This window comes from Dermacentor albipictus, chromosome 1 (genome assembly GCF_038994185.2).
Source record: "Dermacentor albipictus isolate Rhodes 1998 colony chromosome 1, USDA_Dalb.pri_finalv2, whole genome shotgun sequence".
Classification (NCBI taxonomy): Eukaryota; Metazoa; Arthropoda; class Arachnida; order Ixodida; family Ixodidae; genus Dermacentor; species Dermacentor albipictus.
In genome coordinates this window covers 462,846,338-462,858,800 of record NC_091821.1, presented here as the reverse complement: position 1 = coordinate 462,858,800, position 12,463 = coordinate 462,846,338, and the positions used below count along the sequence as shown (strand labels likewise).

General features: G+C 48.5%; 1 protein-coding gene and 1 long non-coding RNA gene across 2 annotated transcripts in view; one reads left to right on the top strand and one right to left on the bottom strand.

The window, feature by feature from the left end:
* LOC135902778 (phospholipid-transporting ATPase ABCA3-like) overlaps positions 1 to 12,463 on the top strand; it is a 173,572-nt gene that overhangs the window by 79,774 nt on the left and 81,335 nt on the right. Inside the window, exons 11-13 of the mRNA XM_065433016.2 lie at positions 2,561 to 2,715; positions 8,012 to 8,167; positions 9,316 to 9,526. Coding sequence (XP_065289088.2) covers positions 2,561 to 2,715; positions 8,012 to 8,167; positions 9,316 to 9,526 — 522 coding nt within the window. The remainder of the gene's footprint in view (positions 1 to 2,560; positions 2,716 to 8,011; positions 8,168 to 9,315; positions 9,527 to 12,463) is intronic.
* The window catches only part of LOC135905591 (uncharacterized), a 49,896-nt gene that overhangs the window by 1,106 nt on the left and 36,327 nt on the right, over positions 1 to 12,463 (bottom strand). The window lies entirely within an intron of this gene.

Here is a 12,463-nt window from a genome sequence, read left to right as displayed (position 1 = left end):
ACTAAGGAAATTATACATCCCCCAAGATTACGGCGCGCTCAGAGCCACCAGCTTCTGCAGGCCTATGGTGAGCGAATGCAGGACGGAGTAATCTACCAGTGCGCGACAGGGCACATGTGCCGGGTGTTTCTGATAACTTGAGCCAGTTGAGCAATAAAAAAAAAAAGCGGTGGACTGCAGCTGGCTGAAACTAAGGACATATTGTTTGCGACATATGTGGCGCTCCTTCAAGTATTTATAATGGTCCGACTAATGAGCTAATCAACTAAGCTTCAATGCGGAAACATAATATTCACTTCAGGGCCAAGTGTGTTTCGTAAGGTTATCGAACGGGTTTAGAAACAACCGATCCAGTCTTTTGTGGCAGCATACCTCCTGCCTAGTGCTTTTTTTTTCAGCATTCAAAGAAAGTCCGCGAAATATACAAACTTGCACGTGACTGCGCTCATACCCTATCGTATTTGAGCGCTCTCAACCGTGTTTCGAGCGAACGAAGCGTGGATACCGCTAAACACCACCACCGCACGCGTTCTCCTGAACAAGACGAGACTGACTTTGTTGCGCACCTATTATGATGCAACCGCACCGCATATAAAGAGCAGGTCTGGCATCACAGTGCACAAAACGCGAAAATTCGCGCTCAGTTACGCTTCACACATGCCAGCTTAAATGTACTGGCTTGTGGCCAAAAAAATAAAAAGAAAGAAAGAACAGAAAAAGAAAGTGCTGCCCGACTCGTTAAAATACAGTGTTTACCTTCGCCCTCATTTTTCTGGATACGGCACAAGCGTGCATTCCTCATCTGTATCATTTCCTTGGTCTGGGAAGCTTGCTTGGCTTTTGCAAAAGATCGAGATGGCCGAGAACCATTGTGCGTCTTGTTGCTTGTACTCAAGACGAACACTACGGTCAGTAGCAATTCTTGGCGCAGCCTTTTGGTCCCCAGAATTCATTTATTCACTCATTAAAGTCCCAACTTTAGCCCTTCTCGCGGTGTTTCGTGGTTGTATAATTAGAAAACAGCTTGAGAAGGCAGGAGTGAGCGACCGCATTTGGAGGGAGTGAAGGCGCCGTGGAGCAGAAATGCAGCTCGCTTGTCACATGACATAACGCGGAGGAGAGGTGCGGCGCGGTGTGGCAGGAAATGTCTTCATCAGTTTGGCGCACAGATGTGGTTCCTCAAGGGCTGCAGATGATAACGTCAAGCTTTTCACTTTCCACACGAACGACCTTATCAGTTGAAGTTGCACCAGCGCGTCCGTCACTCAAGATCGCGCTACCTGAATCCCTGAACGGTCACATATGGTGCGATGGAAATGAAGCTATCACTCATTTTTTTTTAGATGTGATAGCTTCGCCGTAATTTTTTTTACTAATTTTACAGTGTGCTAGTCATTTGTGGCCCAAGCGGGAGTGCAACAATTCTAATGTACATGCAAGACATGTAACATAAACACACATGAGAGAAGAAAAAAAAGAAAAGTGTGGCGCGACTGCCTCGTTAATCGGGAGATCACGAGAGGCAGAGCGTGGGTGAAGCATGGGCGTGATTCACAGCAGCCACCGCAGACAGACCTGCGCTCATACACTGCTTTGTTTCCATAAAAACGACGTACGCTGCTCTGGCGCCATGTCGTACCCATCTTCTTCGCACAGCCTGTCTTGCGCGGTACTACGCTTCTCACGCTTTCGTTTCACCATTGACGAGAGCGGCCCTTCGTCGCGTGGAGATCGCGCCACCAGTGTTAGCGGCGACACCTAAGGGAGCGTCCCGTCGAGCCTTTCTCGTAGCCGCTCGACATCACCCCTTGAAGGAGCAGTGGTCCCCGTCACACACGCTGGTACCGCGGACGAGCGTAGCCCTCCCTACCTCACGCCGCCCTGAACACCCCCCCCCCCCCCCCCCCCGCCCCCGTTCCTCGGAAGCGCAGATGAGATCGCCCACGCTGCTGTGGATACCGGGGCCGCCGGCAACTCAGCGCGTGCGCAGGCCGTTTCCCCTCCGTTGCTCCTCCACTTTGCGCCTCATGCTTTCACTGTAGCCACCTCCTCCACTTTGCTTCTCGCGTTGTCCTCTTTCATTTGCCGCTGCACTCGGCGTGAGCTTTCATCTTTCGCTGTGTTCGTTCGCTTGGTTAGGAGGCATGAAACCGAGGAACGCCGACGCTCAACATAGGAACGGGCGCTTAAGAGCTGCGCTCTAAAACGACTTGAGAAAATATGCTTAAAGTGATCAATTCCGTTGTACAGTTTGATCAAATGCAGCCACCTCGACTAATATTTGGGAGTGGCGTTCATTGTGAGACTGATATGCAAGATCGAACTAACTCTGTGATGAATTCGGTTGTCGGAGGTTTCAGAGACGAGGTGCCCTATTTTACTGCGTACAATATGTACCTTCCGAGGGGAATGTATACTCACGTGAACCGGCACCTTAAATACTCATAAACTGCTACAGAACAGCGAATAAACTATTTTCATGCTAAGTGGTTGTCATTTGTCGACTGCTTTCCGCAATGCCCTCATTTACACCTGATTCGCAAACAACGTGTGATTTCAGGGGCGGTGAAACCGGACAGCGGTACGTGCTTTGTGAACGGCATGGACGTACGCAAACAGAAGAAAGCGGTGCGGCAGGCGGTCGGCTACTGTCCGCAGCATTTCGCACTTTACCGCGAGATGACCGTCGAGGAAAACCTCTGGCTATTTGGCAGGGTAAGGATACCATAAGCGTGACTCGATCGTGAACCTTATTCAGACAGGCTCATTCAACATATCCCGCATTCTTATTTTGTGCTGTACCTACAGTATAAGCAAACAAATTAGTGGCGAAGGTAGTGCGGAAATATCCGAGATTCGCAACCATTCCTCTTGTAAGCCCTGAATTCACAAAAGGACTATTAGTTTAAGGGCTAGATGAGATGTTCAATTTCACAGCGTATTATGGTGTGCTGGTTTTTAATCTTCAGTCCTCAGCTGTAAGAAGAGAGAATTGCCCCGTGAGCAGCGATGGGCTAACCACGGCTAGGCAGGCGCCGCATAACTGACTTGACCAGAGTGTCCTTGATACATTAGTTTGATTAGCGATCTGATATCCCAACATTATAAAAGTTAACTATCAGTCCCAGTCAACGAAAGATGGCAGGTTTCACTGCATCCACTTCTGCAGTTCTGGCATGAGTAGCTTGGGGTACCAAAGCCTGCTTCCATGAAAGTTGATTACTAACGCAACTACGCGCGCAAAAGAAAATTAAAACAAGACAGATTCCCCAGGACGATGCAGAGTTTATCAACAGTGGTCGAGCAGCCCATCTCTCTGGAGCCATCGTTTCGGCAAGATGACGTCTTCACGACCAAGATGCCTGAGCAATACGGTCAAGTCCTCTTGTCGGAACGTCGGCTCCAGCGACATCTCTGTTCTACCATTGCTCTTAATGACCACGTATGCAGTGCGATCAGGAACTGGCCCCACTTCTGCCTTCCTTCCTTAACTCTCTTGTCACTCGCACACAGTAGTGTAACGAATTGGTTTGTGTATTTTCACAGACCCGAGCTGTTGCCTCGGTACCAGAAATGAACAAATCCAGCTGCAAATTAAACGAAAAAAACACACTTTGTAGTACTTAACAACTATCAAACAGTGCTAAGACAAAACGTCAACTTCAGCTCACTAAAGGGATAAAAGAATGCAAACAGAAAGACGGAGCATGCAACAAACTATACCACCTTAGATCACTTGGGCTCTGCGCCGTCGCAGTTAATAGGAAGTACCAATTAAGAATCATTCTCACCAAAAACGTTGGAATAAAATATTCACGGACGATTAAGATACTCCCTAATGCAAAATTTGAGCGGAGCACGATACATGTTTTCGCTTCGCGTGTCAATCTTTTTGTATTGTGCTTTTACAGGTAGAAGGTTTATATCAGGAAGAGAACGCTGTGAGTAACGTGGCTGGCGTGGACAATATCTCCTGCGGCACAGTACATAGGAGCGAAGTGTGATGCGACTACCTAGCTATTCGGGAGATCGCGAAAGGCAGGGCGTGGGTGACGTGTGAGCGCGTGTGAGCGCGATTCACAGCAGCCGCTGCAGACAGACCTTCGCTCATGCGTCCCCTTGTTTCCATATTTGGTATCGGGGGACACGCTCACCAGATGCCTTATCGATGGCTTCATCGTGAACACATGACGGCGCGCTACTCTGGCGCCATATCATAGCGGTCGTCGCGGCGGCACTACGCTTGCGCGGCAGTACGCTTTCCTTCTCCCGCTTTCGCCATACCTTCCTCCTCCACTTTCCTCCTCGCGCTCTCTTGCTTATCGCCATCTTTCATCCCCCGCTGCGCTGCCCATTCGGTCTTTCATCCTTCGCTGTACTGAGCCGCTCGTTTACGCCGAGTCTTTCGCCGGCGCTCAACTAGGAACGGGCGCCTAAAGGCTCAACCAGACGTACGCGTTCCAGTGCGTCCGCACACGCCGCGCTGACTCGACGTCGCGTCGCGCCCGACCGAGAAAGAGGGCGCGCACCCAAACGATGCATGAGTTGCCGCGCGTAGCCGCGCGTCTCGTCGCGGCGGCGCAGTGTTGCTAGCTTGCCATGTTCAAGGCAGTCTAGCCTTCGCTTAACGGCCATGTTAAGCAATGTGTCACATATTGCAAGAAAACACAATAATTTTAGCTTAAAATTTGTTTTTATATCTCGGAAACATATTTTACTACTCCTTGTGGGTCAGTCAGCTCAACTGCGACCTAATATGAGTATTGTGAGCCCGGCGAAACCTGCAGCAGCATCGGCATAGCATCACCAGATACTGATGCAGTACAGTGTTTTAGAAAGCCGACGTTGCCTTCTAGCCTTCTAGAACCTTCTAGAAAGCCTTCTAGGACACTGTAGATGCAGCTTGCCCGGGCTATGGTGGCTATAGGGGGAGGTGTCGGCATCGGAGCGCCGGAGAGGCAGCATTTTTTCAGGGCGCTGCTGTCAGCTCCGAGATGCCTCCCGTACGCTGTCGCTTCGGTTATTTGGTTCCGCTGTGGAGTGCTTTCTCGCTCCGCGGCTTGTTGGGGCGCAAAACGCGCATCGGAAAATCATTTTCAAGGCTAGGTGGCTTTATCACTGCAGCTGGCCTAACGTACTATGTACTAAATTTCGGTCATTTTATCGCCGCGCTTTAGCTTCGCGCTCATTGCAACACTTGTGAAACTCATAATTGCACCAAACAGAGAAAGCTTCCGCAGTAGGCGGTTGTTTGCAGTTTGCCAGTGCCGCTTTTACATTTTAAGGGACTATTATGGGGTGCCGTATGAAGTTTTGTTTGGCGTGACTTTATTAGTGTCTTGAGCTACAGGCGTTTGTCCTAATCGTCTACTGGTTGGTGCGCGCCTCATCAGTTGAAACGGGCCGCTCGAGTGAAACATAATTATTTCAAGTTTTTTTTTAATTTTGCACTGAAAGGTACAACTGTAGGCACCAGTGGTCAAAACTCAGCATGATGAGAGCGCTAAGGGAAATTTGGTTTCCAATATTAGAAACCTGCAAAGAACTAAGTTCGCGTATTTAGTACCCCTCAGATAACGCCAAAAATGCCTTACAAAAACAAAAGAATATTTATTGTTAATAAGATAATACACACGACTCTATATACATGGTTGTTAGCTCTCAAACAAACAATATGACATGAAATGGAGCGCAAATCCAATATATAATGGAGGTATATACCCAGAAACGGTGAACGAGGTGCAGTGCAAACAATAATTTGTCGGGTGGGAAATTCTGTTCAGATATTGTTCACATATGCAGATATTTCTGTGCATACAATGTGATGGGAACAATTCCTGTTTTACATTATAAACGCTTTATGTTAGTCTTGCTGATATAAACCTTGCAATTATGCAGTTATGTTGTGCGCCTCAACTTGAGGTACTTCATTTTTTCTCGCTTCCCTTGCTTCGATGCCTTCTCTCCTGCGACAAGGTTGTGCAACCTCGTGATGACAAAAAGCCGTATAACTTGGTTGGTGATTTCTACGCTATGCTGCGCACAGCCAACCACACCCAGCTTATTTATTGACAGGCAGAAAATAAGGCCCATGATGCTGTCAGCTTTCCACTTGTTAAAGCTGAAACAATGCGTGAAGGCATCTTCCATCGCAGCAACCAAGTCTTTTAGTGCTTGAGATAGGTAAAGTAGGCCACCTCTATCCATGTGGTTGGTAAGGCACGACTCTTCCGGAAGCAGGCGCGAGTCTTTCGCTTGAAGCAACAGCTAGAGAACACTCTTCGCACTTTGTTCTCATTAGCATTTTCCTGCTAACATACCCGCTAACGTAGTAGGGCATGCGAGAGTCGCTATTTGATCCCACCATTTCACGATGATCGCATCGCATCACAATGCTTTACCATCTCGTGAACTTCATTTAGGTGGCCCACATCCAGGAGATCGTCCAGCTTACTCTGCATACCGACTAAATCTTTCCAGTGGCGTGGGTCAAGAAGGCTACTCAGAACTCCTTATGACGAGCAAACAAAAGCGGGGAAGGCGAAGCTAACTTCACCACAGACTTCACGACGCGCGCTTGGAGCCGGAGAGATTGCTCAAACACATCACGCTAGGCATCTCGAAGACGACGAGCGCGCCACCTGTCGCTGTCATGAAAAAATGCCGCACCACCATACGCGGCGCAGCCCAGCCGATGCTGACACCTCCCATTCTAGCCACCCTACCCGGGCTTGCCTGAACGTCGCGCGAAGAGTCGTTCCGGAAGTGACGTTGGCTTGCCGTGGTCATGTGAGGCGCGTCATGCTACTGACGCGAGCGGCAGCTTCCGGCGCGGGCGCGAAAAACCTAGCGGTTGTAGGTCTCCACGCCGCCGCGCGCCTACACGCGAAACAGCCTCCGCGCCTGACGCCGTACGCGCCCAGGCGTGGTGCGGCGCGTGCGGGCGCATTGGAACGCGTACGTCTGGTTGAGCCTTTAGGTGCACGTTAAAGAACCCCAGGTGGTCAAAATTTCCGGAGTCCTCCACTACGGCGTGCCTCATAATCAGAAAGTGGTTTTGGCACGTAAAACCCCAAATATTATTATTATTATTAAGTAGAAGTCATTCTTACGTGCAAGCGTACATGGCCCACCAGTGAAATCGGTGAAAGTACATTTGAAGTCCCGAGCGAAGGCAGCGCCGGAAGAGGAAGGTGCCTGGAAAGAATGCTCCTGGGAGTGGAGAAGAGAATCGCGCGCCGGTGAAAGTACGAAGAAGCGCGCGGCAAAGCAACGCCACTCATAGAGGAATGCCTAGGTGGCTTTGAGCGAAGCGTCGCGGAGGAGGAGGGTAGGCAGAAGCGCGCTGGGTTGACCTCCCCTGGCCGTTACCCGCCGTGGTTGCTCAGTGGCTATGGTGTTAGGCTGCTGAGCACGAGGTCGCGGGATCGAATCCCGGCCACGGCGGCCGCATTTCGATGGGGGCGAAATGCGAAAACACCCGTGTACTTAGATTTAGGTGCACGTTAAAGAACCCCAGGTGGTCGAAATTTCCGGAGTCCTCCACTACGGCGTGCCTCGTAATCAGAAAGTGGTTTTGGCACGTAAAACCCCATAATTTAATTTTTTTCCCCTGGCCGTTATTACGGCTTCTGTCTGCGGTATGCACGTACTTGATTCGTCTCGTGATTGTATGCTCTATGTGCGAGTGAAAGCATGTGGCGGTGAGCCGACGATGGCAGATCAATCTCTCGCTCAAGCGAGGAAAGCGGGTAGCAAGTGCGCAGTCTTCCGTCGCACGTGAGACGCCGGAAGGAGGGGAGGGAGAAGGGGGGGAGCGTTCTACTCTGCCTGCTGCTGCGTATGGCGCGGCCGCGCAAGCCCTATCTTGAAAGCGATCTGTGATGCGGACAGTCGAGTCATCTAGGCGCACCGAAGGCCGATAGCTTCGCGTGGGCTATAGCACCAATACTTTTGCGCCTCACCTGCGTTCACGAAGCGAACGGTCACTGTAACTTTTTTGCCTCTGCAGATCCGTGGGATGAGTGACACTCAGACCGTGGACTCCCTGCAGCTGATCGTGATGTCATTGCAGATGCAGGACTACAAGGAGAAGCTCGTTAGACGCCTCAACACCGGCCAGAAACGGAAGCTGCAGCTTGGAATTGCTCTTATCGGTGAACCACAGGTAGAACAAAATGCACAAGTCCTTGGCCCAATGGCACACAGCGTTTCACTGGCATTTGCTCCCGTTTCACACAGATTGAGAGAATGCGAAGTCTCAGTAGGCGTTGTCTCGATTCGAGAAAACGCCTACTGAGGCTTCACATTCTGCGCGTTGTTTGCTTGGTCGCAACTCCTGACCAAGCGCCGCAACTTGTATGGTTTGGACAGGAAAATTTGAAGAAGCGTGTACCTCCATTTTGATATTTGATGTTCAATTGCGCTTTGAAACTATACCATGGCGAGTGAGAGCATGCTAGCATCCAGCCTAGCAATTTACTAATAAGGATTCTTGGTTCACGGTTATTAGGGAGGACGGATTAACAGATATGGCGAACGCAAATAGGAAACTTAAAAAGATATTTGCTCGCGCAAATGGCATTCTATAACTTTCTAGCGTTTCCGCGTGCAATCAAAAAACAAAAAATGGGATTTTACGCGCCAAAATAACGACGGGATGATGAGGCACGCTGTAGCGGGCGACTCCGAGAACTTGAACCACCTGGGCTTCTTTAACGTGCACCTAGATCTAAGCACACGGGTGTTTTCGCATTTCACCCCCAACGAAATGCGGCTGCCGTGTCCGGGATTCGATCAGGCGACCCCGTGCTAAGCAGCGCAACACCATAGGCACTAAGTATCCACTCCGGGTTTGCGTGTCAGCGCTAAGCAGTCATGTAGATACCGCACATCAATGTCTTGCGCATATAACTTGCGTTTGAGCTTGGCAGAACATTATGTGTTATACGTTCGGGTATGGTGCACAGTAAAGCGCACGGATTTGCAGATTTTAAATTACTTCTATAGTTCGCAAAATGTACAGTTTTCAGCCGAAGATAAATTGGTGGCACTTTTTGTCTGTATACCCCAATACATTTCCCTCCTGTACAACCGGCCTGAAACGACATTAAAGGCGCTTGCCTCAAATGTAAGGGGCAGCTTGGTTCCCTCGTGATTCGCATACGCCTAGCAGCCAGTACCGGGAAAATTATTTGTCAAAAGGCACTACCAAAGATGCAGAGTGTTCGCCTTTGTTTTTCTCCAAATCGCCTACCCAGTTACACTAAAGCAAACCAGCGATGAACAATTTAGCTGGCACCGTCGGAACTGCAGATGCTGCTGCTGGACGAGCCGACCGTAGGCTGCGACACGGAGGCGCGCAACGCTCTGTGGCATGCTATCCTGAAGAACCGCGCCCAGCGGGGCATCTTGCTTGCCACCAACTCCATCGAGGAGGCCGACATCCTCGGGGATCGCTCCGCCATCATCTCCACGGGGAGTGTGCGGTGTTGCGGCTCATCCATCTTCCTGCGGAGGAAGTACGGTGCGTGTCTGAGGTTGCCGTTTTAAGAAGCTTTTCCGCTAAATGCTGCTGGTTTTTTTTTTCGCTTGTTTAGAAATGGTATCCTAAACGGAGTGAAGTTTTTGCTCGTTGATAAGATATTTAGCCTATTCTGGGGTCTCCTTAGCGACGTTTTTGCGAGAACAAGAAAAACTGACATCTCTCTTTGACAATACTGATATTCGGTAAAATAGATAAAATATAGGGGTTGTTTGCGAATTAATTCGGTACATTGCGTTTTTTTTTGACGGTGCAAACAAATATGACAGCACAAAAACTTACATGTCCTAAATAAGATTTCCTAGTATTCTTGGTGTTTTCAATCACTAGTAAATTACTGTTACGCTACCTAAGAGCATTTCGAATCTGATTTCTCGAGGATTTCAGGAATTTCATATTTAGCAGTTTCGCTAAAATATTTTTACCAATGTATTCTTATTAGATTATAATTATATAGCGTCTTTTTTTTAGTCATTACGATAAAAAATTTGCAACATCAAATCTTTGGTGTCACGAGCAAATCCAGCAGGCCACGAGGACATAGAAGTGAAGCATTCAGTCAAGAAAGTACAAATTAATCTGAGGGGAACTCCTTAGCCATATGGAACTAATAAATTTGTACCGCGTTTGTTTCATTTATAGAGAACTGCACAAGCAAGATAACACATAAATGGTGCCAGTTGCAATTAAGGAACGCAGGATTCGCGAACTCCTGGGCGGCAAAAAGAAACTTCGGAAAAATGAACTGCAATTTTGTATAGATTTGGTCGATAATTTTGGTTGCACGTGCATTGAAGCTACCAGGGGAAATTTTCAAAATGCTATCCTAGCCCCTCAAGTAGTGAAAGAATTGCGTACATTTCGCCGCAAGAAAACACTTCAATATTCATCCCTCATGTGTGCCAACAAATACTGGTGCATGTGTATGCATATAGCCAGCCGTCGAAATTTTTTGTCAAGGGTGTCTTAGTGAACGTTAGCCTAGTTCTTAAAAATAAAATATACGTAGAATATACGCGAACACAACCAACGGCATTCTGTCAGTGGTGACGTACCACACCAGGAGGACTTTCTCCATGACTGAACTATTAAAAATTGGGTAAGATTATGTAACTAACTCTTTAAATACGGAATTAAGGCTGCAAATTTTTATACCAAATTAATAATTGTGTTCTAAAACACTTGATTCAGTTGTTTTCAGTGTAATATGTCTCGCGTAATTATATTTTCCGCTTTATGAAGTAAACGCGCGAAATGTGAAAGAAACGCACAGTTTCACCCGAAAGGCGAAGCATCGATTGCGATAGAAAATTAGTAGACAGCTATATGAACTGAGGATAGTAGCTTTATGGGCAGTATAGATGTGTGGACATTCGCTCGCTAATTAAATTAACAAGCGTGGTCACACACGTTCACACGCAAAAATGTACCCATCTCTCTCGATGGCCGCCGAAACACGCTGTCAAAACGCTGGAGTGAGGAAACGCGGCAGCAGCAGCGAGCGAATTAGCCTTCGTGCTGCCTGTCGTTTCAACGCGAACTAAGCGCCGACAGCACAGCGCACACGAAGCCATCAGCCCTGCTCGCACCTAGACTCTGCCCCCATCGCGGATCGCTTTCAGGATAGGCCCCGCGCGACGGCCCCATATATACGCAGCCGCTGGCGAAGTAGAACGCCCTCCCCCTCTTCCTCCCTCTAACCGGTGCCTTTCACGGGACGGAACGTTGCGCACTTCGTCCCCGCTTTCCTCCCTGGAGCGCGCGAGATTGAGCCGCCCTCGTCAGCTCACACTCTCACGCTTTCACTCGCACATACACATATGGCACGCGACGACGATGTTATCTCCTTCGGACTTAATAGGGAACATCACGGCAACGCCGACGGCGACGGCAGAAATACGCCTGGAGCGTCCATATAACTGCTATCGCAACAATAGCCGCATGATTACGCGGCCGCGCGCCACGACAACAGTGGCCCCAGGCGTTACTCGGAAGAATTAGCTCAGCGCCTTTCTCCTGCTCACCCTCAACAATGCTGCGCACCGAATCGGCTTTGCGTTTCGCACGGGAAAGGGAAGCTCGCAGTGTGCGGTGACCAACGGCGATATCAATGCCTCGCCAGTTTCACGTGGCAACCAAGCCAGGCGTTGAGAATAGTTAATTCTTCCAAGTAACGCCTGGGACCGCTGGTGTCGAGGCGCGTGGGCGCGTAATCATGCGGCTTATGTACATAGCCGCATGATTAACGCGGGAAAAAATAATTACGCTAGTCATATTACACTGAAAACAACTGCATCGGATGTTTCAAAACACAATTATTATTCTTCTATGAACATCCACGCCCTCGATTCAGTAGTTAAAAAGTTCGCTAATCAATCTCATCTAATTAACGATAGTTTAATTATTAAAAAACTCCTCCTGGTGTGGTACGTCACTGCTGACAGAATACCATTAGTTGCGTCCTTGTATATTCTATGCGTTATCTTTAAAACTTGGCTAACGTTAGGTGGTACATCCCAACGCAGGTTGCTCATTTTAGACCATATGTGATTATAACAAAACTAACCGCAGTGAGCGTGAGGTTCTTGCAGGGGAGCTCTGAGCGAGATTGAAATTCCTTCCCGCTAATAACGTGGGCTTCATTCATTCATTCATTCATTCATTCATTCATTCATTCATTCATTCATTCATTCATTCATTCATTCATTCATTCATTCATTCATTCATTCATATTATTTGTTCTTCACAACATGACGTACACATTGTGAAAGGGGCTAAGAATAAAAGCCGTTCCATTACGGCTTGAAAAAAATTTTAATCCCCTTGGCATTGACGGCAACGAAGCAACATTGTGAAGAACGGTATAAAGAGAAGAATAATAGTAACATGGCATTTTTTTACGAATGCATGGCGTAAAGT